This window comes from Erpetoichthys calabaricus, chromosome 3, assembly GCF_900747795.2.
Source record: "Erpetoichthys calabaricus chromosome 3, fErpCal1.3, whole genome shotgun sequence".
In the NCBI taxonomy this organism is placed as follows: domain Eukaryota; kingdom Metazoa; phylum Chordata; class Cladistia; order Polypteriformes; family Polypteridae; genus Erpetoichthys; species Erpetoichthys calabaricus.
Genome location: NC_041396.2, coordinates 198,248,359 through 198,275,876, shown reverse-complemented (window position 1 = coordinate 198,275,876; position 27,518 = coordinate 198,248,359). Strand labels below are relative to the sequence as shown.

Here is a 27,518-nt window from a genome sequence, read left to right as displayed (position 1 = left end):
CACAGGCAGGAAAAGGAATTTTTAAAAGTTGAGATCCCATCTCCAACACTACTCACAATTAAGAAAAAGCACTAAGTACAATTACAAATGTTTGTTCCAGTTCTTTCAATCCATTTTTGTCACTTCAATACATAGCTCAGGAGAGTTTTCCTAGTAGCATCAGGAATAAACCATGGATGGGACACCAGTTCATCACTAGGGCATTTTAGAGTCACCAATATCTTGAGCTACACTGGGAAACTAGAGCACCCACTGAACTGGCACATTCTCCACAGACACTGAACACTGACGTTTGGAGATGTGAGGCAGACTTAGACAATAAATTAAACTACTCAGTTAAAAATAGTAAATATCCCGAAGAAGTATGTGTTGGGAATTCTGTGACAATCTGATAGCTGTCTTTTATAGAGAAAGTCAAATAACACCAATGCTGCACCTTGGCCTCCTTTTCTGCACTCTCTGATCTCACTTGTACTTATTACACAATGCAAACCAAATATGACCTAGAATACTTTTGTATACTATAGGATTTTGTTTCCATCATCCCTACACAGTACAAACAATTATATTTAGACCTGGATAAACAGGTATCAAGCGTTACTTACTAATCAATGAAAGTGGGAACAACCCAGCGCAACATTCAAAACTAGCCACTGTTTCTAAAGCATGCTTTTTAACAGGAATGGACTGAAATGGTTTTCATTTACTAAAGAATTGTTCACAAAACTGAAAGAAGCTGCGTAAAATAGTATATTTACTCCAGTTTTTCCTCCTATACAGTTTGAAGCATGTAAGAATGTAACAATCTCTGGAAGGGATGCAGTTTCATACCTGTATACATCAAAATAGCGATGGACAAACACACTGGATCAATTTAAAGTGATTAACCATCTGACATAGCATATGTTTAGACTGTTTTAGGAAATTCACAAGAACACAGGAGAATATATACACTCCACTCAGATTACACTGGGCAATTTTTTTTTCAAAGGTTTTGCTCCCTAAAATAAAACTTTTGGTGATTATGAAAGAGAGCTTCAATCTGAGCACAAATGTAACTTCAGATTGAATATATCGCATCACAATTCAGAGAAGCATGAAATTAACTTTTATTGACACTTAATGATGCTGACATGTTGCATTCATTTAACTGAGCTAAAAATATTTTGCTAACGAATTTTGTTTATAATCAGAATCTGATGCTTCTCATTTCCGTATCAGATAATAGTCACCCACCACTGATGGATTCCACTCACCCTGATACTGCTTTTCCATTATTGCAATGTCACCATATTCATCACTGACTACACCAAGATTAACAGGGAAGTAGTGTAAGTGTGAATGCAGAAAATTAATCTTTAGTTACGAGTTGTACTTCATGGTGTTGCATTCTTGAAACATGTTGTCAACCACCTGAACACAATTTGATGCTCTATAGTTGTCATGAAAATTCTCAACAGCATCCTTGACTACCTTCCACAAAATGTCCTCTGGCCCCACTAGCTCATCATTGAACCACTTTCATTGATGATGCATCTGATTTGTAGACCAAAAAAAATGCCTTAAACTTTGGCATCCATTCATGGAAAAAATCTGTCTCAGATGTAGAAATTATTCCGCTTTCTCGTTCATTGATTCCAGAAATTTTTTCACCACTCCAAATTTTATATGAAGAGAAAGGCAAAAATCTCTCTGTTGGGTCAACAAATGGTTTATGTTTCACACTTTTCAACCCTGGAGCGACCAGTTCTTTTTAATGTAATGTGACTCTTAGACACGGTTGTCCCATTCGCAAATTAAACAACAGGACTAATATATATCTGAGCTGCACTATTTCTACCTTTAAATCACCAAATCTGCTCCAGTTGCAGCTGTTGTACTGTATATGTATACTTATAATTTGAGAGGAAATCACAGAAATTAACAATTGCAGTAAACATTACATGATAAGAAACTTTTATAGGCGAGTTTTGTGATCAGTAGGCCAAAATCCGAAAGGTACATCCAAAAGTGTTCAGAAATCAGAATCTGCAATACTGTAGTCCAGTGTTCTGTATAATCTGTGAATTTCTATTAAATGATGTCAGTCTCTGTGAAGGACAGGCGCACTATCCAGGATTTGTCCCTGTGTTAGCTGGGATATGCTCCAGCCCCAACCCCACGACACTGGTCTAGATTAAGCGAGATTGGAAATGACATGTCAATCTGCGTTGTTTGCTCAGCAAGCCGCCTTTTCTGATATTCTGTGTCTTTGTCTCCCTCTCGCGGCCCAAATATAACCTGCAGGCGCTGGGCGGATCGACTGGGCGGTGCTGTGCTCCATTGTCGCTCTTTTGCCCATTTTAGTCAAAGACTGTCAAGGCAAAAGAGAGAGGGGAGAGACACGGCCAGGGAGACGATGATAAATTCGTACTGGAAAGTGCTATCTCGAGTCCAGCTTATAGTTACACTTGTGTCATATTTCTTACTGCCACACTCAAGGCTTTTCATTCATAGAAATACACCTTCTTGTCAAATCCCGGAGCTCCTTTGCTAGCGGTAAGTAACATCCTCAAATCTGCGTGTTTGTATTCCGTACAGCGTGCGATCCACTGAAATACCATATTTGTCAAGGTCGCGCTTACGGGCTATAATTGGAAAGGAAAGTTGGGAAATAGTGTGGCGATGAAATTGACTTTTTACAGATGATCTTCAGCGTACCACGTACCCATTAGCGACTCTTACTCAATTAAAAGACAATCATTTCTGTGTAACTTTTTACAGTCGTTGTATCTGATATCCTCTAGTAAATAAACCTGATTTTGTCGCGTTAACCCCTCGGTAACGGCACTCTGACGGGATATCCGTGTGGCAGCAAGGCAAGCGTTAATAATTGACGGGTTGGAAACTCATCTTCAGTCACCGCATTTATAACGGCTGATACTGTTTATGAAGAAGCATGTTCGATTAGAAGAATGATTAACAAGAAAATACATTAATTTTATACTAGAAAAGACAACACTTGACAGTGGAACTCTTAATCGGATATATTTTCCACACAGTAAAAAATGTTGTAGCCGTTTTTGATATTTAGGTGTAAATCTCAGCAGGTTGATTTTCCATGTAAAACTGTGGACAAGGGATTTAAGAAACCATGAGTATGTTTATTATTCGCTGGATCGTTAAGTGGCATATGTAAGGTTAATTACCAATAAAAAATAAAACACATAAAGCGTACATTAAGATTATCGTGTACTTCTCAGTACTTTACTCCATCACTCTGTTCACCTTTGGGGGAGCCTGGGCCTGTCCCAGCAGTAAATGCCGTCAAGGAGCGTCCTCACACCCGCACTCAAAAGTACTGGAACAGACTAAGTTGCCAATAAATTTGACATGCCTGTCTTTAAGTTTGAAAGGAGACAGACCCAAACAACAGGGAGAACGTGTGCCTACGGGATTTGAGTGAGAACTCATGTGCATATTATATGCATTAATTGATTGATCCATGACCCATTTGTAATTGTTCAGTTTTGCAAAGCATCTTGTGATGGTGATTTCTGTTAAAATTTCAATCTAAAGATTGTTCTGCACAAGACAAACCTATCCGTCTTTTTTCTCAGCCTACTTATCCAGGGCAGGTCGCCTGGAGGATGCAGCCTATTCCAAAAAGTACAGGGCACAAGGCAGGAACAGTCTCTGGACAGTACACGAGCCCACTGCAGGGTGAACACACATACTAGGCCGGTTAACAATGCCAGTTCAGTAACCCGCAAGTCTTTGGACTGTGGAAGGAATCACGAGCACCCGAAGGAAACCGCCAGTATTTTTTAAGGGAGACAGTCGTGCTACCACTGCGACACATATAAATAAGGCTACCCAAATCTATCTACTGTTCCATCATGTATTGTGTCGCTCACTCCATCTTCGGCCAAATATTCGGACTCGACTGATACCATTTGACTTTACTATTATATACTATTTCATATAGCAACGTATAGGGCCATCTTCCCCTTATTTATTATCATTCTATTCTGATATTACCTATTTTTGATCAAGATTTTGTGTGCCAATCATATACATTCGCTGCGATGAGACTATCCGTGTTTCATATTCTATTGCAAATGTATTGGGGCATATTTATGAAACTGATCAGCTGCCATCTCACTCACCCAGCGCTCAGTGCTCGAATACCAGGCCCCGGTCGTTATTATTGTGGCCCCTACATTCTTCGTATGTGCGTGGATTTTCCTCCCATGTCTCCAAAGACGAACTGATTGGGTTAATTGACGTCTCTGAATTTGTAAAATTGTGTGTGAGTGAGTCCTGGGATGGACGCACGTCGTGTTTGTGGCTGATTCCGGCCTCGTAACTAGTGCTGCTTGGGGCTGGCTGCAACTCCATACGAGCCTTAATTAGATCAAGCAGGTCTAACAATGGTATGCACCGAATGTGAAAAGCTCAGATCGCCCCGCGTTTCAACAAGCACCACTAGCCATCAGTGTGCAGACAATCATGCTTAAGGATTACAAATATTGTGAATACTTTGATTTTCAAATATATGCCTTTTCGATAAAAACACTATTATTTATATTTTGACTCTTACTAAAGTTGCATACACTGCAAGGAGCTATATAGTATGTGAAATTTATAACCTGGCCCCTTATAAAGGTAATTTACATTAAAATTCGCATTCTTAAATTATACGTATCATTTGACCGATTTCACAAAGTTTCATAATCTCAAAAACACCTTTCCACAGCGCTACTTCGAAAGTTTAAGCCTCTTAATAAAACTTCAAAAACTCTAATAATGAAACTCGTTTCTGTTTTTAACGTCTTCAAGAGTTTCGTTCTGTTTATACACTATTTTTTATGAATTCATATTAAACTGGTTATTGGAATATTGTCGGTAAGGAAGCGATTGCGCTTCATTACTAGTAAAACCACCTGACTGGCTGCAGTTTTGTGTTTTTCACTGATAATAAATCCACCAAAGTCTGATTTATACTCTTCGACTCAGAGCGCATGATTTGAAAAAGTCTAAGTGGCGTTTACTGCAATAATTAGTCCAATATACTGCCTCACTTTATCCAGTGTTGAAAACATCCAGTGAAAGCTTGGGACCGACGAGGGATATGAAGCCAGCCCATGTCAAACGCACGCACCCACACCGGGTCAAAGAACCAGTTTGGGAGAACATGGGAAAGGTACAAGACAGTAGCTGGGTCGGGACTTGAGCAACTGCAACGTATTAAGCACTGGAAGTGGAACGTATTGTGAGCTGCAGTAACCACTGCGCCACCATGCCTCAACAAAAAGTGAACTAAACATGGAAATTATAAATTGCAGTAACGACAACCTACAGAATGGGGTAAGCACGGCATATGACGTCTAAGATGCGTTCAGATAATATGCGAGTATAGCAAAGTAGAAATCAAAAACGTTCACAACATCCAGCTGTATGCAGCATATACCTGTCGGCGTGTATTTGTGCACGATAATAGTGCATTACGTTTAACACGAGACAACGTACATTGGCCTAAATAAAATAAATTGAATAGCATAAAACAAAGTTGTTATGAAGCCATGCCACGTTCCGGTGCCGCTCGTGTAAACTTAAGGCTACCCGAAGTAGCTGAGAGTCGCTAAACCTTCAACTGCCTTATACAGTTGCATGTGGGATTTATAGCGCCCTTCCGACTAGTCCCTTTTCGGTTTCTTTTTCATTTTCCGCTATCGTCACTGTAGCCACCCACGAATTATTCGTCTCGACTATAAGTCATCGCCAGAAACATTTATACTGTATATAAATGTTTTGATCATAATCTCGCCTTGCCGTCTTCTTTATATTAATTATGTCTTTACTGCAAGGGCTGACGAAGAAAAGCTTTAGCGACTGGTGCTGACAAGGCGCGTTAGTAGGTCTGTTCACTCTAAACGTTGCAAGACGATGAATTAATTTTCCGAGGAGACATTTCCTTTAGGCGAAGCAGATGGGTGATTTGTTGCTATTTATTATTATTATTATTATTATTATTATTATTATTATTATAAGAGAGGCATAATGGAGTTTTTAAGGCGTCACGGTTGGCTTAGTCAAGGCGGGGACAGGACGTAGGCATGCCAGTTCAAAACATACACTTCTTCACAATAAATTGGATTAGGAACACTTTTCTCAATAGTATTTCTAAAGTATTACAGTAATGAAAGTAAGTTATGCGAGAATTGCTGTATGTGCAACTACCGCTCAAATGAAACAATCAAACAAAAATACAGTTGCTACATACCTGTAGTTTAACTGTGTGCCTAAAGGAGAAAGAACAAACCATCTTCAACAAGGTGCGAGTTCTCGGCTTTTTTGATTGTGCATACTGTACATGTTTGAACTGAACAGCTTATTACGTTTATTAATTTTACCAGATTTGGTATCTTTCCAGGTTTGCTACTACAGTACCTTGTCTGAGTGTGTAAGCCGATGGTTTACTCCAAGCCGTTTTCTCAGTTCGCTTATGTCTTGTTCCATTATAGTAGCACGCCGTTGAGTAGCTGTGGCCTATCCTAAAGGGATCGGATTTTGGCGGGAAGCACCCACTGACGCCTGCCCACGTGGTCACGCGTATGCAGATATAGGCGGCACTCGCTCAAACTGGGCCCTGCTGATTTGTGTAGGTTCGAAAAGGCATGCGAATAATTATGAGAGGAAACAAAACCTCGCAGTGATAAAAAAAGTGTTATGCTAGAAATCCTCCCAAGGGGTACGTTTTATTTACTGGAGAGCATAGGCAGAGTTTATGGGGCGCCCTTACGGCCCCTCCAACGTGTGTGTTGCTATAAGACAATCGAAAACACGGAAATAAGCACAACAACAGCAATACCAAATGTACATTAATGTACTGCACAATGAATTTCAGCAATATCAGAAAGTCTGCTTGTGAGACTGTTTACACTACAAGACAGCACAATTTTAAGTTGCAATCAAGCATCGCAACCTCTGTGATACAGCAAGTGAAACAATGGTAGATGATCCTAAAGTTTGAGCTTAATCAGATAATCAATTGGCAACAGCAAAATCAGCCTTAAAATTGTGCCAAAATTGCACAGTGTATGCCCAGCTTATGTTCCGGTGTTGGCAGGCAATTCATGAATGGTTTGTACTTTTTTTAATGACTCCAGTGAACAGTTCAGTTGAGCACCACACCAATGCTAGGGCACATGTGTGATGTGATGTAATGAGTTTGTTGTTTTTAAACGTATTAATTAAAATCATTACAAAAACAAATAGTATTAGTACATATAACGATCAAAGTGTTACATAATACCATGACATAGTACAAAATATCTTGAAAGAATTGAACTTAAACACAGTATGTATAGTGTTCATGTTCTTCCTTGTATCTACAGTACATTCTGAAAATGTGATTTTAATACGAAGTGTCTGATAATAGTATTTTTACCAGACAATTTAATTTATCTAGCAATTATAATAATTAAATTAGTAACAAAAGATATATTGTTTTGTTTTCATTGGAGGCAAAAAGCAGCATAACATCAGTTTCCTTAAAAGAGATATTTATACTGGATTCTTTTTTATGGTACGCTGTAAATCAGAACAAAACATTTTAACTGTTGGACATGGTCAAAATGTTTCCAGGCTATTTCCACAAAAATCGCATTTATGACAAGTTTAAATCTATTTGCTAAAAAAACTCTTTTGCAGTCAGTGTCTTTTGTTTTGCAAGTAGATGTTTGAAGTACATGTCCAAGTTCTGCTTGTCTGATTCATGAATATGAATTATTCTCTGAGTATGTTTGTATTAAATGTATTTCAGTAATTTGGGTTTTGTACAGGTACCCCTAGGGAAGCTTCTTTGTATAACCAGAATAGTAAATATAAATTTGTTTTACGTCCCTTTGGGAAGCTAGGAAATTGAAATGCAATCACATAAAACTGATTCTTATCAAAACTAAGTATTCTAAAGTCTAACAATTCTATACAGTTTAAAATTTACATTGTTAATACGTGCCTTAGCGTAGAGCTTTTTTATGGCTCAATTACTGCACCCACTACATAACATTCATTGATGCTTTTGAGTTGTTAACTGAATCATTACCTACGTACAAGTTCACTTGTTTATCAAAAAGGTGGATGGAGAAAGAGGGGTATGGTGGGAATTGTGATATATATATAACATTATGTAGCAAAATGTAACTTTTTTTTGTCACATGAACCAATACAGATTAGTCTTACCATATTTTTTGTGCTTAATTCAAATACAGTATCTAATCAGACTTTCTGTGTCATGTAAGGATATCCCTAGGGTACAACAATAGTCAGCAAGCATACCGAGGCTAACCTTGGTAACATATTTCCATTTCAGAAATGTCCTGATGCAACCGTTTGCCATGTTCATCGCTGACCGCTTCAAGATCTCCAGGGAAAAAGTCCAGATGAGATAAATTAATTTTTAAAGCTGTAAACACATAAATGTTTACACTTTCACATTTTATCACCAACTGACATGGAGGTGTGCCTCAAACAAGGATTAGGCACCTGTCCCAAAATTTCTAAATGAGTTGCAGCTTGCAAGCTCTGGCACAAGTTACTTTATGCAATTCTATAAAGTTTTAAAATGTTCACAAAGAGCAATAAAAATATCCATCCATCCATCCATCATCCAACCCGCTACATCCTAACTACAGGGTCACCGGGGTCTGCTGGAGCCAATCCCAGCCAACTTAAGGTGTAAGGCAGGAAAGAAACCCTGGGCAGGGTGCCAGCCCACCGCAGGCAATAAAAATATTTTAATCCTCAATTCACCTTTACATTTAGCCAGTCAAATGGGCATGAATATAAATTAAATTAAATGAAAATAAATTATTTTCTGCGAGGTGACTACAGGACATCTTTGGTGAAAAACAATCTGCACAAACTCATTTGTAACAATTTCTGCACTTGCCTTTCAGAGTTTTTTATGAATAATATTGTCCCAAGAAAAAAAAAAATCAAAGTGGTTATTTTGCAGTTTACCTTATGTTTGGCTATATTTTTACACTACACATTTTTTGAAAAAGACATACACGAAAATTGCAAAGCAAATTTGTTTTTTTTTGGAGGTTTTAAAACAGATTTTGATTCAGTTAGCATACAGGTTCACTTCTCAGAATTCTTGATTGCAATATTTGGTGTGTAGTGTAAATAACACAAATGCAATATGAAAATTTCTTAATTCAGAGTTGCACAGCAAGATGGGACTACATCATCAGCCCAGTGCTAACAAATACAGTACATCACCAAACGGGCCAAATCCATGAAAGCGTCTTCAGCCTTACATCAAGTCTGTTTAACTAAGGCATCCTTTTACTTTGGAGTAATAAACCTGACTCTGTTAATGCATACCAGCAGTAGAAGGGGAACATTTGTTAAGAACTTGTGTTAAAGTTAAATGGCATCACAACAACGAGCAAGAAGCAGACAAAAACAGACAGTCCTGCTATTTATTTGTTTCCACTTCAAGCACTGGTTGAAATCATATTCATTGATTTGTGAAAATGTTTTTTATACCATGCCCTACACCCTCACTGTTGATGATGAGATAAAAGCAGTCACCTGATATCCATAATAGGTCACTAACTGTAATAAAGTTTTCCTTTCCTTTCTGTTATTCCCTAACATATGTCATAATTGAATAGCTTTGCAAGACCCATTTCATGAAAATTACAACAGCCACACATATTAAAGCAAAGAAGGAATTAATAACAAATGTTTTCTTTTTTATTTCAGATTGTGTTAATTGCAGATTCTCACTGTGTGTGATTATGGTATGTGTGTTTTTATGTGCATGTGAGTAAGAGTAGTCTTTGTGATGGACTAGAGTCCTCCCCAAGCCTGTTTTCAGCCTTTTGCCCAAACCTGGTTTGACACAGTCTATGGCTCCCTGAAAAGGAATTGAGAAGGTACTAGAACCTACCTACTGAACTCAGTCTGTTGGGGGCCACAGTGCTCCCAAAACCTTTGAACACACCAGAATGTTATGCCAAGCATGTGTTTTATAACTTGTTATGAACAGACCCTGACAGTCACTAACACTATAAGACAAAAATATGATGCTTCAGAAATCAAAGATCATATATCACATCAGGGAAGCAGTAAATATTGTTTAATGGGTAATATGGCTTTCTGAGGACATGACAAACTCAACTTTAACATGTTTAAAAATAAACACATTAGGTTATTTTTTCATACATTAACCAACAGATCAAATACCTGCTGCTCTATAACCAGTGAAGAAAGGTTGCAGCAGGCTGAAACTGTTAAGTGAAATATGTCTGACTTTTTATAGGGGCATCATTTTTCTAGGCATCTAGAATGTTAGTGATGTAAGAGTTCACCTATTTAAGTCTGACTCTGAAGAATGAGATCAAAGCAAATGTGAAATCTTTCATGTGCACAGCAGTAAAATAAGAGGCAAAGACTCATAATTGCAGTCTGACTGTCAAGTCTGTCTAGCACAGAATGAACAGGACATCCAGAAAATATAGGCTGTGTGGTCATTGTGAACAGAAAATACTTGAGATGAAAGTGTACTTCTCCTGAACTTAATGCTATCTTAAATCATTTTAATGTGTACATTTTTTCCAGTCCATCTATCCTTCCTTCCATCCAGTCCCAGCAGGATCATGTACGAGAAACCAGTGATAGAAGCCAAACAAATCAATTTCAGAAGAAACTCACAAACTTGCATTTACATTCACTCTCACTGGGACATTTTGAGACACTTATAAACAAAGTAAGCATTTGAACTGTGAGGGGAATCCATGGTGGAAAATACACAGGAGACACTGCAGCCAGGCATTAAAGAGTTTTGAGGCAAGAATGCTAATTACGTTTCCATTGTATTGCTCAATATTATTTGTAAAAAAAATATTTAATTTTAATAATGCAGGAGAACTGAAAAAAAAGGATTTGGGGAAAAATAATCAGGACCTTGAATTAGCGATCTGAAAAGGTGGAAGAAGTTATTAGACACTCATGGATCATAATAGTGTCACAAAATAGTGCTTTGTTGCATCTGTTCATACTTTGTTGCTCATTTTTGAAAATTGTTATTCATTATTTTCTGAGGTATTGTTGCTAGTAGTAGTAGTAGTGTAGTTATAGTATTGTTACATGCACTGAGTGCGGTCTGATTATTGGTTGTGTCTCTGATTCTCTAAATTAGTAAAGCTTTGTTAATGTTTAAAACAGGTTGTCAGTCCAATAATCTTTTCCTGAATTTGGTTGCTATCTGATAAAGGTCTGGGCAATAAATGTTATAGGGGTTTGTTGTTCATGTATTTTCAAAATGTTATGAATGCCATTTATTTATAAAACACACCTCCAAGGGTGCCTTAAAGTGCATTACACAAAGTAAATGAAGAATTACATTTACAAGGAACATACAAGAAGTAAAAGAAAACATTATAATTACAAATCAAATTCATAAGTAGATACATGCTTGCATACATACTTACTTGATACAAAATAAATAAGTAAAAGAAATGGGAGAGTCCCTAAGCACAGCTTAAACAACTGATAGCTAATGCAGTTTTTAAATCTTTAATGGTTATAATGTTAAAAGTGCTCAATGCTATGATCAAATAGGCAGGGAGGAGTGGAAAACAAAACCACCAGTTGACAGAATGCCAGAGAAAATATACCTGTTCCAGGCCTAAAAGACCACCCAACCCCATTAGGTATTCTCCAAAGTATAAATGTGATGAAATTATTAATTATTGCTACATTAAAATCCCCTAAAAATTAGTAAATATCTGGAGCTTCCACATTACTTCTAAAATCAAAGCCAATTTGCAGGGTACCTTGACCATGTGGTAGCAGTTCAGGGCACCACCACTGAAGAGTTTAAAAGAAAACCGATAGAAAGTATCTGTTGTTGGCTGGTGCAAATATTTTAAGTATATGCATTTGCAGTTAGTATTATAATCTATTAACACCAACTCAAAAAAAGAGGATTTATGAAAGAGGCAGGTTAAAGATGTGTGTTTTCAGGGGCTTTTTAAAATGTTCCACAGTATTAGCTCAGCATACCTCTATTGGTAAAGATTTTCAGAATTTTGGTGCAAAAGAACAAAAGGTCATCTCATCTGGTGTTACATTTTTTTCATTTTTTCAGTCACTCTAGGATTAACAAATCCTTGTAACCAATGTGTGAAATATAACTGCCGTAGTAATCATGGTGTCCTCTTAATGGTCTTTTGGTGGATGATCACTGAAATCTTCCTCTGTTACTACACTTAAATGTAAAACATTAGCCATGGAGAATGCTAACAATTATGATAAGCCTGTCTTATATTGCTAAATGACATCATGCACGAATATACAATCTGCAAACAAATGTCACGTCATCTTGACTTTTTTTGAACAGCATCACACAACAGAAGTTTTTTGTGAAGCATACATGCTTAGATGCTGTAGGTGAAAAGCTACTGCAGCTCCACTGATTCTTTTCCTCTGAATGCCAACTGCCTTTAAAGTCCATGCTAATCAAGCCTTCTTGTAGTTGGACCCTGCTCAGTCCTGCTGACTGCTGGAAATTAAATTCCTCTGAATGCATTTACTAATTTTCATATTTTCTGACAGAAACTTTTGTTAATGTCAAGATATACAGTATGTTTTTCATGTACATCCATGTTTGGCTTTATACTGGAAGAAACAATTATAAAAGAGAAGACAGAACTACAACTCACCAGCACAGGTTTATTAACAGATGACCAGCATGAGATTAGATAATGGAGATTTATGAGCAAACAGGAAAAACATCTGAGAGCAGTGGAGAGTGTGATATTATGTATCTGATGTTCAAAAGGGTTCTGGTGCACTACCTGATGACCAGCTTATCATCAGACCACAAGGGAGGGGACTCGGTGCAGATGAGTTCAGGATTGATTTATGTGAAGAAAACAGCATCATGTGCTGAATTTTGAGCTCAGTGGGGTCTATCAAAGACTCCTATTGGGACTGTTGCTCTTTTTAATTCATATGACTAATTTGCATAAATATGTACGTAGCTAATACATTGTTGTAAATTTGTTGATGACACACAACTGGATGGATTGATAGTTATGCTACATGGAAGATAAAGTGTAATGTACAGTAAGTGCATGTAAAACTATGTTTAAGAAGCAATTTAGAGTTTCTGGAACTATAAGGCACATCTTTAAGAAAAAAATGGGTCTTGCTGAATTCAATACAGTTCTCAAAGAGAAAATTTCTAAGTGACTACAGTAAAAATGCTTATAGGATGCATGGTTACATATAACAGTCCTATATGAGTTCAAGACAAAGGAAGATGAACATAGATAATGCTACAAAAAAGACATAACAGAATTAGAGAAGGGTCTGAGATGAACTACTATATTGATTCATGAAAGAAAGAAAGAATTAAATAATTCATTTTAAGCAAACAGAGATTAAGAGGTGACTGCCACCCCCCAGGGATCAAATTTGCTCTCCATTTTTTCAACTTACTATTATGATCATATTTCTTTTTGAGTGCTAAATTTAAAGCCATTTTCTTCTCAGTGTTGGTGTTTATCTTTGATTCTGATGTTGGTATCGGAATACCAAAATTTGTTGATTTAAAGTTGTATACAGAGGTTTGACAAGACTGTGTGGTTGATCAGCTTGTGGTAGAGTTACAGTAGCCCAAGGTCAATGGCACTGAAATGTAAGAGGATTATGATACAAGATGAGGCACACTGTAACATGGAGCTTTTGCCCTTTTGTATTTTTCACAATATGTTTATAAGCAAACCGGACTCGTGTGATTTAAATATTTAAGGGATGCTGACTGATTTGACAGTTGCTTTAACTCTCATGCATATCTGATGGCAGAATTGCTGTTGTAGAGGAACTGGAGCAAAATTCACAATTAAAATCCTCTTTTCTATAATTAGATTTGTATTGAGTCAAACAAGTATAACAAATTAGCAATTACTACTAATTTTAGATCAAATATATCCATCTACTAATTTTAGATCAAATATATTCATCTGCATTACAATTTACATAATATTTTCTCATAAAAGTTTTTGCTGATCCTATTTTTTTTAAAACTTGGCTGAATATTGACATGACAGGAAATGCTGTCATTTCAGTGTTGTTCCAAGCTAGATTGCCCTTTTTCTTCAGTTTACATCCTTCTGAAATTCACCTGAGTTTTCCTCCATAATCCAAAAGCATGCAGTTAGATTTATTGACAAATGTCCGAGCCTGAATGTATGAGTATCCCTATTATGGACAGGTGTTCCTTTCTGAGTTGTTTTATACTTTGCTGTCAGTCAACCTCTATGAAAAAATTTGACTTTTAGTAAGATGATAGTTGTTTTTTCTTCTAATACCATTCTTCTAATATAATTTTGATTAACATATTTCAGGCTTGTAACTATTACTGCACTGTCTTGGCATTTTATTTTCTTTAAAATAGCTAGCATTTAAATCTGGACTAAGAGTCAAGCAAAATGACACCTTTTATTGGCTAACTAAAAAGATTACAATATGCAAGCTTTCGAGGCAAACATCTTTACATCTTGCCTGAAGAAGGGGCCTGAGTTGCCCCGAAAGCTTGCATATTGTAATCTTTTTAGTTTGCCAATAAAAGGTGTCATTTTGCTTGACTTTTCTCTACATTCATAATGGCTAACACGGTACAACACCCCAGTACCATAATTTGGACTAATTTAATTTTATTGTCTTTTGTCATTATTAATAGAACTTCAGTAAATTTAACATCAAAGACATTCACTGACTGCGGTGGGCTGGCGCCCTGCCCAGGGTTTGTTTCCTGCCTTGTGCCCTGTGCTGGCTGGGATTGGCTCCAGCAGACCCCCGTGACCCTGTAGTTAGGATATAGCGGGTTGGATTATGGATGGATGGATGGACATTCACTGAAGCTGTTAAGCATACTTAGCAGTCGATTCTCTGTCTGTGACAGCCTACAGCAAAAATGTGGTTTTAAGACTTTTTTCTAGCATTTACTGAATATATAGTGCTACACTAATAAATGACACTTTTTAGAAAATAAAAAAGCATATATGAACATGTTCATTTAAACCATCAAACAAATAAAGTTCATATGTTTTTGTAGTCTCATGCAGTGGTTTAGGGTCGCTAGGGCCAAAGCTAATGCCAGCAACATGGGTACAAAGTGAAAACCAACCATAGATGAAGTGCTACTTTCATTTTCTTTCAAACATAACATTAAATTCAGATTAATTTGGTTGGGTGCCAGTCATTTACAGAAACTACTATTTTGAATAGTTTTGACAAGCACAAACTAATCAGCCCCAAATAAAGAAATTATTCAATTTCTTTTCATCTATTTCATCCAAACCATTGAAGGAGATTACCTTTTCAATATGGGTGGGAAAATTATAATGTTAAATGACACATGAGTCTACTGCTGGTTCTGTAAAAATGAAAAGCAAGGAATGATGTTGAGGGAACCATACTGAAGTATTGGAAAAAAAAAACTAATGTGACTTTTTTCTTAACTTGCTATGGAATATTTTAGAAGAAGTGATTAGGGTAACAAGTGAATCCAAAAAATGGCAAGAACATGATTATCAACTTCTTGTTTCTCGAGTTGTCGGGGAGAATTTTTTTTTGTTTTACACGGGATAACCATTAAAGATATAAAGAAAAACATAATGTAGATTTTGGCTAGTGTGACTCTTGCAGCTACCACCCTCTATTTTTAGCTTGGAGTCATGTTTCATTTTTGTCTGATATGCTTCTTAACCTGGATATTCTCAGTTGTTGTGTTTGAACATTAGCATTGTACTTCCTCAGGTACATTTCCTGGAACTGTGAATAGCTGCCAACCCAGAAAGATATTAAACATTTCCATTTAGGACAAGTTATCATCTAGTCATACCCCAAGACTTCATACTAAGTACCTGGGGTTTCGATCCTTTGCCTATACTAAGACCTTTTATGCTGGTTCTGAACTACTGCCAAACACTCTACTATCAACTCAAACTATCGACTTTTGACCCTTTTATACCTTACTTACTCTCTGGTAACCTACTGTTGCATTTCTAATGAATGTTAAATTGTTGAGATAGCTTCTACTTACTGTAGATCAATAAAATGCAAAACAGGAATTTGTAGCAGATGCATATAGTTTTCCTGGAAAATACCGAAGACATTTTCATTAAAGTATATTTTAGTTAAGTTTGCATGAGTTTCCTCTTATTCCTGTACAGTATATCAAGGCAAATGTGTTGACTGATTTTTTGCTACTTTTCTGGTGTTTTTCAGATTCATTCCAGAATGACAGCATCTACAGACATGGCCAATGTCTCCCTGCCTACTTTCACTCCAAGCATTGCACAAGATCACAGTGGGGTTGCGTGTGAAAACTGGAAAGAAGTCCACCATTTGGTCTTTCATCTTGCCAATGTGTGCTTTGCTGTTGGCCTCGTAATCCCTACAACACTAAGTCTTCATATGATCTTTCTACGTACTTTGCTGATGATTGGTAAGAAGTTCTAGCCTTACTTTTGTAGTAAATGTAAATTAAATGACAACAATATTATGGAGAAAGATTATGTTAAGCTATACTCAGTCTTATCTGTGCTTGATTTTCATAGGCACATGTGCATCTTTTTCTGATTTTAAATAGCATGGCTTGATTATTAAAACATTTAACAAATTACTTATTTTTAGATTGCTAATATTGCATTTTCTTGTTATACAATTAGTTGCTTTTGTTTGATATCATACAGTGAAAATGTTTGTTCACTTTACTTATTGGCTTTCACTTGATTTACATTGCACTTATTTATTTGAAAAATTACAAATTCTATTGGACAAAAGTATGTATTTACATTTATGTTTTCTGTGGCTGTGACACAATTTCAGCTCAACTTTAACCAACTTTAGGTAAAATGTCAGGTTTAAATTTTCATAACAGAACTTCAAGGATTGTATCTGCCACTGCTAGTTCCATTTTTGTTTTGTAGAGCTTTGTTCTTCTTTTCCTTCCTCTTTAAACCGTAGTAATGTGAAAGTCTTTGAACATGAAAATCTAAAATTTAGCTCAAGGGTAAAATGTGCTGTCTATTGGAGGTATAATTTCTCACCACGTGGCACATACTTCACTGATTGATGCATGGAAAGAAGTCCACTATAAGTGGCAGAATATCAGGCAATCTATGTCTGTAGATGATGCTCTGTAAAAATTACATTTATAAATTCGTGGTCACATTACTGACTGGTTAAATGTCATGTCCACATCTTCTTACTTGAAAGTGCATTAGTGGAATTACTGTTGAAAAGATGTCACAAATTGAAATCCCAGCTCCACCCCAGATAGAGTTTGTGCTAAATTAATGCCAACCTAATAACCTGGGATCTCATTTTCAACTTAACCGACAAAATACTGTAATAATTTTTGACAGATTATAAAAGCAATGATTTCCAAAATAAGATAATTAAAAAATAAAAAAAGCAGCTAACTTTTTATTCAATAATTTCTAATTGTGATTAATATTTTTAGATGTTCGCTTTTAGAAGTATTTTCTAAAATATTTGAAAAATCCTTTTTCTAATTAAACATTCAAAAACTTAAATAATGGTATCTCAGGGACAAATGTTGCTCAAAAAGAGAAATAATGAAGCTTTTAAGCTTTTCCCAAAAAATCCCAAATATATCTATAAAATTAACTGAGAAACATGGACAACATACAATCTTTAAAGAAGCAAAGTTGAATATAAATTGAACTTTCTATGAAAACCTGAGATTGCAAGCAAACAGGAGTGGACACTTGAGTAACACCACATTGCATTGCTCCCTTTCAAGTTATGCAGATCCAGCCACGCAAGTAATTGACCCATTATAGCCAGCTGCATGTGCAGCTGGGCTAGAGTTATTGAGCCACAGTGCAGGAAAAGCTGCATCACAAGCTAAGTGGCCAAATCTTTCAGTGTCTGACAGAAATCTTCTTTACATAAATGACAGAATTGCAGGCTCTGATTCCAGAAACCCATGTTTCTACCCCACCTCTAAGGGAAACTGACATGAAAGAGAAAAGTAGGAGCATTGCCATAAGCAGTTCCTCATAAGTGGCATCCATCATTACTTAGTAAAGCCCACCTGAAAAGGATTGTTATAGATATTAACTACCATATGTTGATTTAACAGACAATTTTACTGAATTGGGCACAACCTATACTGAATAGTAAACAAAAGTTTGGACATGTGCAGAGGAGAGATGCTGGGTATATTGGGAGAAGGATTCTAAGGATAGAGCTGCCAGGGAAGAAGAAAAGAGGAAGGCCTAAGCGAAGGTTTATGGATGTGGTGAGAGAGAACATGCAGGTGATGGGTGTAACAGAGCTAGATGCAGAGGACAGGAAGATATGGGAAAAGATGATCCGCTGTGGCAACCCCTAACGGGAGCAGCCGAAAGAAGAAGAAGGTTAATCAGTCACAGATTAAAATCACAGAGCAACATGCAAGGAAAGTTAAATCATTTCCTGACTTTTGTATGAAAGGAGTTGGAGTCATGGTCTTACCAATTGCATGCTACTTAAAGAGTTTTTGCTTAATAGAATGACAACCTTACACTGACCACTGAGTTTGCAAAGCAGTCACCAGATGACAGATATTACAGCTAATCAGAATTTTTCTCTTTTAACTTTAACAGGACAGTCAACTGTTCTTGATTAGGTTGGGGAATAACATGCTGGTCTCTATACTGTTAACTGAAATGAGGCAATCTGCAGGTGTAGTAGTCCACATTAAGCAGTTGTTTAAGCAGCCAAATTCTTTCATCAGCATACCCTGTCACCTTTTGAATTTTTTAGAAATATGTCCTACAGTATTGAAATGGCAAGTTACATGTTAACTATCATTTGAAAATGTTATTATTCTTGATTAGATAGATAGATAGATAGATAGATAGATAGATAGATAGATAGATAGATAGATAGATAGATAGATAGATAGATAGATAGATAGATAGATAGATAGATAGATAGATACTTTATTAATCCCAAGGGGAAATGCACATACTCCAGCAGCAGCATACTGATAAATAAAATATTAAATTAAAGACTAATAACAATGCAGGTATACAGATAGTCAATAACTTTCAATAATGTTAACGTTTACCCCCCCCCGGGTGGAATTGAAGAGTCGCATAGTGTGGGGGTGGAACGATCTCCTCAGTCCGTCAGTGGAGCAGGAAAGTGACAGCAGTCTGTCGCTGAAGCTGCTCCTCTGTCTGGAGATGATACTGTTCAGTGGATGCAGTGAGTTCTCCATTATTGATAGGAGCCTGCTCAGCGCCCGTCGCTCTGCCACGGATGTCAAACTGTCCAGCTCCATGCCTACAATAGAGCCTGCCTTCCTTACCAGTTTGTCCAGTAGTGAGGTGTCCTTCTTCTTTATGCTGCCTCCCCAGCACACCATCGCGTAAAAGAGGGCACTCACCACAACCGTCTGATAGAACATCTGCAGCATCTTATTGCAGATGTTGAAGGACGCCAGCCTTCTAAGGAAGTATAGTTGGCTCTGTCCTGTCTTGCACAGAGCATCAGTATTGGAAGTCCAGTCCAATTTATCATCCAGCTGCACTCCCAGGTATTTATAGGTCTGCACCCTCTGCACACAGTCACCTCTGATGATCAAGGGGTACATGAGGGGCCTGGGCCTCCTAAAATCCACCACCAGCTCCTTGGTTTTGCTGGTGTTCAGGTGTAGGTGGTTTGAGTCGCACCATTTAACAAAGTCCTTGATTAGGTCCCTATACTCCTCCTCCTGCCCGCTCCTGATGCAGCCCATGATAGCAGTGTCATCAGCGAACTTTTGCACGTGGCAGAACTCCGAGTTGTATTAGAAGTCCAATGTATATACTAGGCTGAACAGGACCAGAGAAAGTACAGTCCCCTGTGGCGCTCCTGTGTTGCTGACCACAATGTCAGACCTGCAGTTCCCGAGACGCACATACTGAGGTCTGTCTTTAAGATAGTTCACAATCCATGCCACCAGGTATGAATCTACTCCCATCTCTGTTAGCTTGTCCCTAAGGAGCAGAGGTTGGATGGTGTTGAAGGCGCTAGGGAAGTCCAGAAACATAATTCTTACAGCACCACTGCCTCTGTCCAAGTGGGAGAGGGATCGGTGTAGAATGTAGATGATGGCATCCTCCGCTCCCTCCTTCTCCTGGTATGCGAACTGCAGAGGGTCGAGGGCGTGATGGACCTGTGGCCTCAGGTGGTGAAGCAGCAGCCGCTCCATGGTCTTCACCACATGTGACGTCAGGGCAACAGGCCTGAAGTCATTCAGCTCACTAGGACGTGATACCTTTGGGACTGGGGTGATACAAGATGCTTTCCAAAGCCTCGGAACTTTCCCCTGTTCCAGACTCAGGTTGAAGATGCGCTGTAGAGGACTCCCCAGCTCCAACACACAGGCCTTCAACAGTCGTGGCGATACTGCATCTGGACCCACTGCTTTGCTGGCACAAAGTCTCTTCAGCTCTCTGATTACCTGGGCTGCTGTAATTGTGGGTTGGAGTAAACTCTCACCTATGCTGGTATCAGCATAATGATGGGTGGAGGGTGCAGTACTCCGAGGTAAGAGTGGGTTAGGGTGGTCAAACCTGTTAAAAAAGTTGTTCATCTGGTTTGCTGTCTCCATATCTCTCTCTATGGTGGCACCCTGCTTCGAGCTGCAGCCAGTGATGATCTTCATCCCATCCCACACTTCCTTCATGCTGTTATTCTGCATCTTCTGCTCCATCTTTCTCCTGTACTGCTCCTTCGCCGCCCTGAGCTGGACTCGGAGTTCCTTCTGCACGCGCTTGAGCTCATGCTGATCACCGCCTTTAAAAGCCCTTTTCTTCTGGTTCAAAAGGCCCTTGATGTCACTTGTAATCCATGGCTTGTTGTTAGCAGTGTACTGTTCTTACTGGAACTACAATGTCCATACAGAAGTTGATGATTATGTTTATATACAGTGACAAATATCAATGTAAAATAACACTTCACAGTTTTTGCTCAGTGGCACCACTGAGATGTCATCCTGGCTGCTCATTGGATTTGGCAGGCAACTAAAGGCCAAAATAATCTAAAACTTTATTTTTAATGATTTTCCTTCGGATGAGCATTGCCCACCCTTCTGTAGCCAAGCAGGTTTTATTTGTTGTTTTATGTACTACACTATTTAGCATACCGTATTGTAATACAGCCTTTCTTAAGCTTTAATACCTCAGTGAAACATGCATTCATTATCTTTATTCGTTGTTGCAGGCATGAAGTGTTCCAAACCTCTCTTTGTAAAGCACTTTATGATGGATTACATAGCACTATTACATTATATGCATAAAATTAATCTTTACTGATGCTTCATCTTCTTTGCTATTGGATACGCTTTAGCTTCCGTTTGTGGGATGCATAAATTCTGAAAATGATGGGGCAGATGGCTGAAGCAGATATATTTATTCATTATGCTTAAATACAATGGGCTTAATTGCTGTCTTGTAGTCCACTTCTATTGAGTAATAAATAAGTGATGGCTGGCACCACCTTTTGGCTGCAGTGGCTAGAGCTGCAGGGTCTGTATTAACATTTTTGAATGCTTATTTTTCGTTCATGTAATGACACTGGCTTAGAAACTGAGAACATAAATACAAATGTCAGAAGACCCTTCTGTCGATATGACATGTTTTTTCGCTAATAACCAAGGTTTCTCAGCATTTCATCTGGTCCATTTGTAAGTGACGAGAGAGTCTCTTCAACTGCCTGACTTGGCAGTTTTTACCAAAATGTTGAAAGAAGTGCTTCTTGGTTTCTGTTCTGAATAACATTTTTATTACAGTGATACTTTGTGGATCATTTTAGAACAAATCTGTTTTCTAATGGAAAGCAGAATTGCCTCTCTCTATTTTGAAAAGAGTTTTAATAATTTATAAAAAGAACATGCTAATAAATGCTAAAACATGCTGAAAGCTCATTGCCATTGGTCCATTGGCCATTTACTTTCAAAATGAATTAGAGGTAAAGATTGTCAAAGAAGAACTTGAACAGAAAATATCAGTATACACAGATGATATGGTACTATATTATATCACACCCTCAAACATCTTTACCAGTAGTCCTTAATGCACTAGAAGAATTTCAAAAGATATCAGGACTCAAAATCAGTTTGAGCAACAGTGAGTTTTTCCAGTGAACTCTAGCGCACAATACTAGACTGGACATCTATCCATTTATTTTAACAAAACAGTTTAAATATCTACGGATAAACATCACAAGTAAATATAAAGATCTTTTTCAAACCTATTTTACTATCAGTATGGAAAAACTCAAACAAGATGTGAACAGATGGTCAACCCTTCATCTCACATTAGCAGGGAGAATAAATGCTGTCAAGATGAACATCCTTCCCAAGCTTCTTATTCTGTTTCAGAGCATACCTATATACATTAACAATTCAATATTTTTAATAGGAGTAGGAGTTACAACCCCCAACAAGTCAGGACAGCACTTGCCTTGAGTGGGGTTGGAGATGTCTTCCTTGTTGGGATGACATTGATGACGACAACTTAGTGTTGTTTCCACCAGGATGACACATCATCAGACATGAACCCCAGCCTCATAGGGTGTTTTGGCCTTTACCATAAAACATCCTCAGCCGAGGCAGGCCCACCACAGCCTGATCAGACCTATGTGTGTTGCATGGTTAGTAAGTGGTCATTTGGCATCCCATACCATCGCATTTCACTTCAATTGCAGCCAGTGAGTGCTTCTTTTTTGCGACAGTTGCAGGTTCCTTAATTGCCTTCTGCTGGGCCTGCCCTTTGATGCCCCCTTCTTTCAACAGCCTTGTACTGGAACTGGCTACAAAGCCCCTATGGTTTGTTGTTTATGCAGAACTTCACGTTGGTGAGCCGGTGTTTGACAATGAAGATACTGTAGGATTTGTTGGGTTTTATCTCCTTTCGTGCCTATTTGATGTTTTCTTAGAGTTTATCTAGCAGGCACATGGTGCATGGTTTTGTTGTTGTAATTGTTGTTATGTCATCCATGTATGCCCTGATTGGATAAAGACATAGCGCCTTTTCCAGATGTTCCCAACTCATCTTGATGCTCAAATGATGAGCTGCATTGCTATTGGTGAAGGCTAGAGAAGAGATGGTGCAACTTGCCATTTTTCTGATCTCAAGCTGCTGCAAGGTAGTGTTACTGTACTATGTCATGATGCAGAACTGGAAGTCCTAGAAGTAGGCTTTGACTAGCTTTGTTATGTCCTCTAGGACATGAAAGAAGTTGACTGCTGCCCATAGAATCTCATGCGGAACTGACCGAAAAGCATTGGCAAGATCTAGAAAAACCATATACAGATATTTCTTTTCCTTTTTGAGTGTCTGCACCTGGTGCCAAATGATGTTAGTTTGTTCCAAACATCCTGAAAAACCACCTATCCCTGCCTTCTACACTGAGGTGTTGATGAAATTATTCTACAAGACCGCTGCAAGTCTTTGGGCCACAACACTGAAGAAGGCCTTTCCTTCCACATTTAGGAGACTGATTTGGCAGAACTGGTTAATGGTTGAGGAGCTTTTATCCTTGGGAATCAGGATCCCTCCTGCCCTTCACCATGCCTTTGGTATGATTCGCTTTTTCCTTGCCACTTTCATTAGCTTCCTTAGGTACTTCAGGACACTGGGTTATTCTTAAAAAACCTATATGGAATGCCGTTGGACCCAGGGACTGATGCTGATCTAGCCCACTTTACTGCACTTCTAATGTCATTTCTGTGGTAAAGTGAAGTCCTCGGCTCGTGGGTGAATTTTAAATAAATAATCACCACTCTCATGTCTTTGTGTGGGGGAATGGTAGTGTGGCAAGAGCAGTTCCCATGCACGATGCAGGAGTGAAAGCCCTGCACTCCGTGCACACATGCAGGATCGCCCTGACCCTAATTGGCACGGAAGCTGTTGATCGCCACAGCTGTGTCACGTGCCCTGTTTTAAAAAGGAAACACAAGTGCAAGAGGGAAAAAAGCAGATTGGAGGAAAGGACAACAAGAGAAAGAATAAAGGATAAATAAAGGAAGAAGAAAGGAAGGAGTGAGAGAGAGAGTGTGAGGACAGGAAAAAGATGGATGGGAATGGGGCCCCAGAGAGGAGCATGTGTGGGGGGATGAGGTAATGCTCCTGCTGAGCGATCATGTAGCAGGAGCGACCATTATGCTCAGGAATGTGCTCTCATCAGGAGAAGCCAACGAAGTGGCAGCGGTGAGAGGACAGAGCACATTTTTGCTGGGTTGAGCCAGGAAAGGCACTGGTGGGCGTATAGCGGAGCAGGGCTTGGTGGCTCCCCAGTGGACACTGTTAGACTGGTGGTGGGGACACGGGCCAGGATTAAAGGTTGTCTGAGTCTGCTGGTGGACCTCTCCTAGGTTTGCAAGGTCTGGAAAGGGATGAGAAAAGGAGAAGTCAGTTTTAGAGGGGCACCGAGTTTCACTGTTTTTAAAGACAGTTTCCTGCCGTGTTTTAACCTTGTTTTAACAAATTATTTATGGAATTGTTTTTAACCTCCATAGCACTTTGTTTTAGTGGATTATGTATTGTAAAAGGCGATATATAGCGCCCGACCCGGCACACACTGTGGCACGTGTAAAATAAACAGACTTTTTTATTTCTCTTCAGCTGTGGGGCACGCCTTCCCTGTGTCCCACAGGCCCAACACAGTCCCACAAGCACTTTAAATGGCACAAACAAACAACAAATCCTTCCTTTGGCGACACCACCACTCCTCCCAGGCAACATCGTCCTCTTCCTCCCGATTCTGGCTCCCGAGTGGTGGTGGCTGGCCCTTTTTATAACCCACCCGGAAGCGTTCCAGGTGCTTGACCACCTGGTCCTAATTGCTAATTGGGTGGGGCTGCAGATTCGTCCAGCCGGGCTGCTGACTCCATGCACCTCCCCCTAGCAGTCATCTGAGCCCCCAACCAGGCTGTGAAGGACTCCATCTCCCATGGAGCCATGCGACAGGTTGGGTGATCACCGTCTGCTAGGGGGGCTGCCACCAAGCGTCCTGGGGGAGGTATTGAGCTGCACATGGTTGCTCCCCCGGAACAGATGCAGCAGGGGCGTCCCTGCTGGGAATGGGACCTGGCTGTCCGCCACAGTATTTATTGCAGTCATTGCACTGCACTTTTGAGCACTGTTTGTTAGGATTTTGTTCTAATAAAAGCACTAGACCACTTTTTACATTTTCCCCTTCTTTGTGTGTGTTTGTCCTCATCTGCCAAGCTAATCACGGTCATGACTATTGACAGTGTCAGGTTCAAGAGGCTCCTGAGATCAACTGGTTGCGTCGCACCGACGCACATCGTCACAGCTCCATGTAGGGGGCTTTGTGTCCATCTGGTGCTCTGGTAGTTGGATTGGATGTTGTCTGAAATGAAGAAATTAGACTCAATTATAGCCTTGGTTATCTGGAATTCAAGACGTCCACATATTCAAAAGGTGAATTGACACAAATTGATGAATATACACAAGCCCAGTCTGCAATAGAAATAAAATCTTGCTGTACTTCTTTGTATACCCTGCTTTGTGCCCTAGTAAATACAAATTATTATCAATATACTGATAATCCAATTTTCCATCAATCACTTGGAATATGGAACTAATGCAGGACTGACTTCAAGGCAGAGAAGCTTTTATCTATTGCTCCCTTTTCTATCAACTTTTTCAACCCTCTCAAACCTACACAGTATTTAACCTTTAGAAAACATCCAGGATTAAAACACTTAGAGAAATGTTTGTAGATAATGTTTTTGCATATTATAAACAATTATGCTTCAAATTTAACTTCCCAGCAGCACAATTGTTCCACTTTCAAATCAGTAATTTTGCTAAATGAAGAAGAAGAAATACTGATCAGTCTTAAAGATTCCAATAGCATCTCAACAATATACAAAAAACATCTCAAAGTCTCTTCTTTTCAAAGATCCTAGGGTATAGTGGGAAAAGGATCTTTTAATTAATATCTCAGAAAAGGAGTGGATTGCAGCCATGCACAGAATACGCTCTTGCTCATTATTCACAAAGCATTCAATAAGTAAACATAAAATATTTAATCGATCACATATATCTTGTTTAAAAGTGTCCAAAATGTATTCAAGGCAAGATCCAACCTATGAGAATTGCAATCTAGCTCCAGCCTCACTGAGCCTCATGTTTTGGAAGTAATGTTCTATACAATTTGAGATTAGAAAAAATGAAAAATTCTCATTTAGTGATCTGTTCAAAACCTATGCTGTTGGCTCACCTCTTTTTCACTTGGGTAGAGGTTGAAGTCCGTTTTGTTAGGTTTTGTCTCTTTTTATTCCTGCTTTTTTCTGTAACTTTCTGATTTCTTTTTTGTTCATCTTTTTTTCTAAGTTGACTATGAAGTCATTTGTTGTATAAGTTTGCCTTGATTGTATGCAATGTTTTTTCTTCAAATGAAATGATAAAAACAGGAAAAAAACTCAAAACATATATATGCATAATTTCATCAAAGAAAAAAAAATCATTTGCCCATCTTTGATTTGTATGCATGTTTTTCTCCTTAAACGGTATATATGGAAAAATGGTTCTAAGGGTTAATTTAGCAGTAGGAGAGTTCACTTAACACTACCCATTTCGTTGTGTGTATACATATCTTCGGTTTTTCATGTTCACATATTATTTTAGATATTAGATATTTGAAATATTGACCATATGGTTTGAAAATATCCCTCTATTTTTCTTTTCAGGCAAACTAACTTTTAAAAAGTGTAAGACGTTTCAAATTATATACTTTAAATCCTGAGCTTTCTTGGCTTCTTTTGCTGAAAGTGGCCCTGCTGTGATTTTTATTCATTGTTTCCAACAGGGTGTGCCCTCTTTGTCGCCTGGGCAACTCTCTATCGATGTGCCTTAGATATCGTCATTTGGAATTCTGTCTTTCTTCTTGTCAACTTCTTGCACTTTTTATACCTGGTGTACAAGAGGAGGCCAGTAAGTGTTACTACACTAATGTATAGAGAGATTTTTAAACACTACCCTTTTAGATTCTAAACTCATTGTACATTCAATGACTTATTTTAATTTTTATAGATCAAAATTGACCGGGAGTTAAAAACAGTCTACAAAAGATTGTTTGAACCTCTTCATGTGCCTGCGGACATGTTCCAAAGACTCACAGGGCAGTTCTGTGCCATCCAAACACTTAAAAAAGGCCAAGCTTATGCTGCAGAGGACAAAACTTCAGTTGATGATCGGCTGAGTGTCTTGCTGAAGGGGAGGTATGCATGAATTTTTTTTTAATTGCTTACTTAAACTTCTGTGCTTGTGGTTCTCATGTCTTCTCAAGAACCAGCTGGAAAATCCAGAGCAGTGTGAACTTGTTAAGATTATAAGCAGCTCCAGGTTATCATGAATTTCTTATTGGGTCTGAGTTTCTAGGTTGCTTGTTGTCATCTTTGTGTTTTTAAAAAA

The 27,518-nt window shown here is 38.4% G+C and overlaps 1 protein-coding gene across 1 annotated transcript in view; it reads left to right on the top strand.

Moving 5' to 3' along the window:
- The window catches only part of LOC114648554 (blood vessel epicardial substance), an 88,088-nt gene that overhangs the window by 32,074 nt on the left and 28,496 nt on the right, over positions 1-27,518 (top strand). Inside the window, exons 4-6 of the mRNA XM_051924729.1 lie at positions 16,297-16,516; positions 26,914-27,038; positions 27,138-27,325. Of these exons, the coding sequence (XP_051780689.1) occupies positions 16,297-16,516; positions 26,914-27,038; positions 27,138-27,325 (533 nt within the window). The remainder of the gene's footprint in view (positions 1-16,296; positions 16,517-26,913; positions 27,039-27,137; positions 27,326-27,518) is intronic.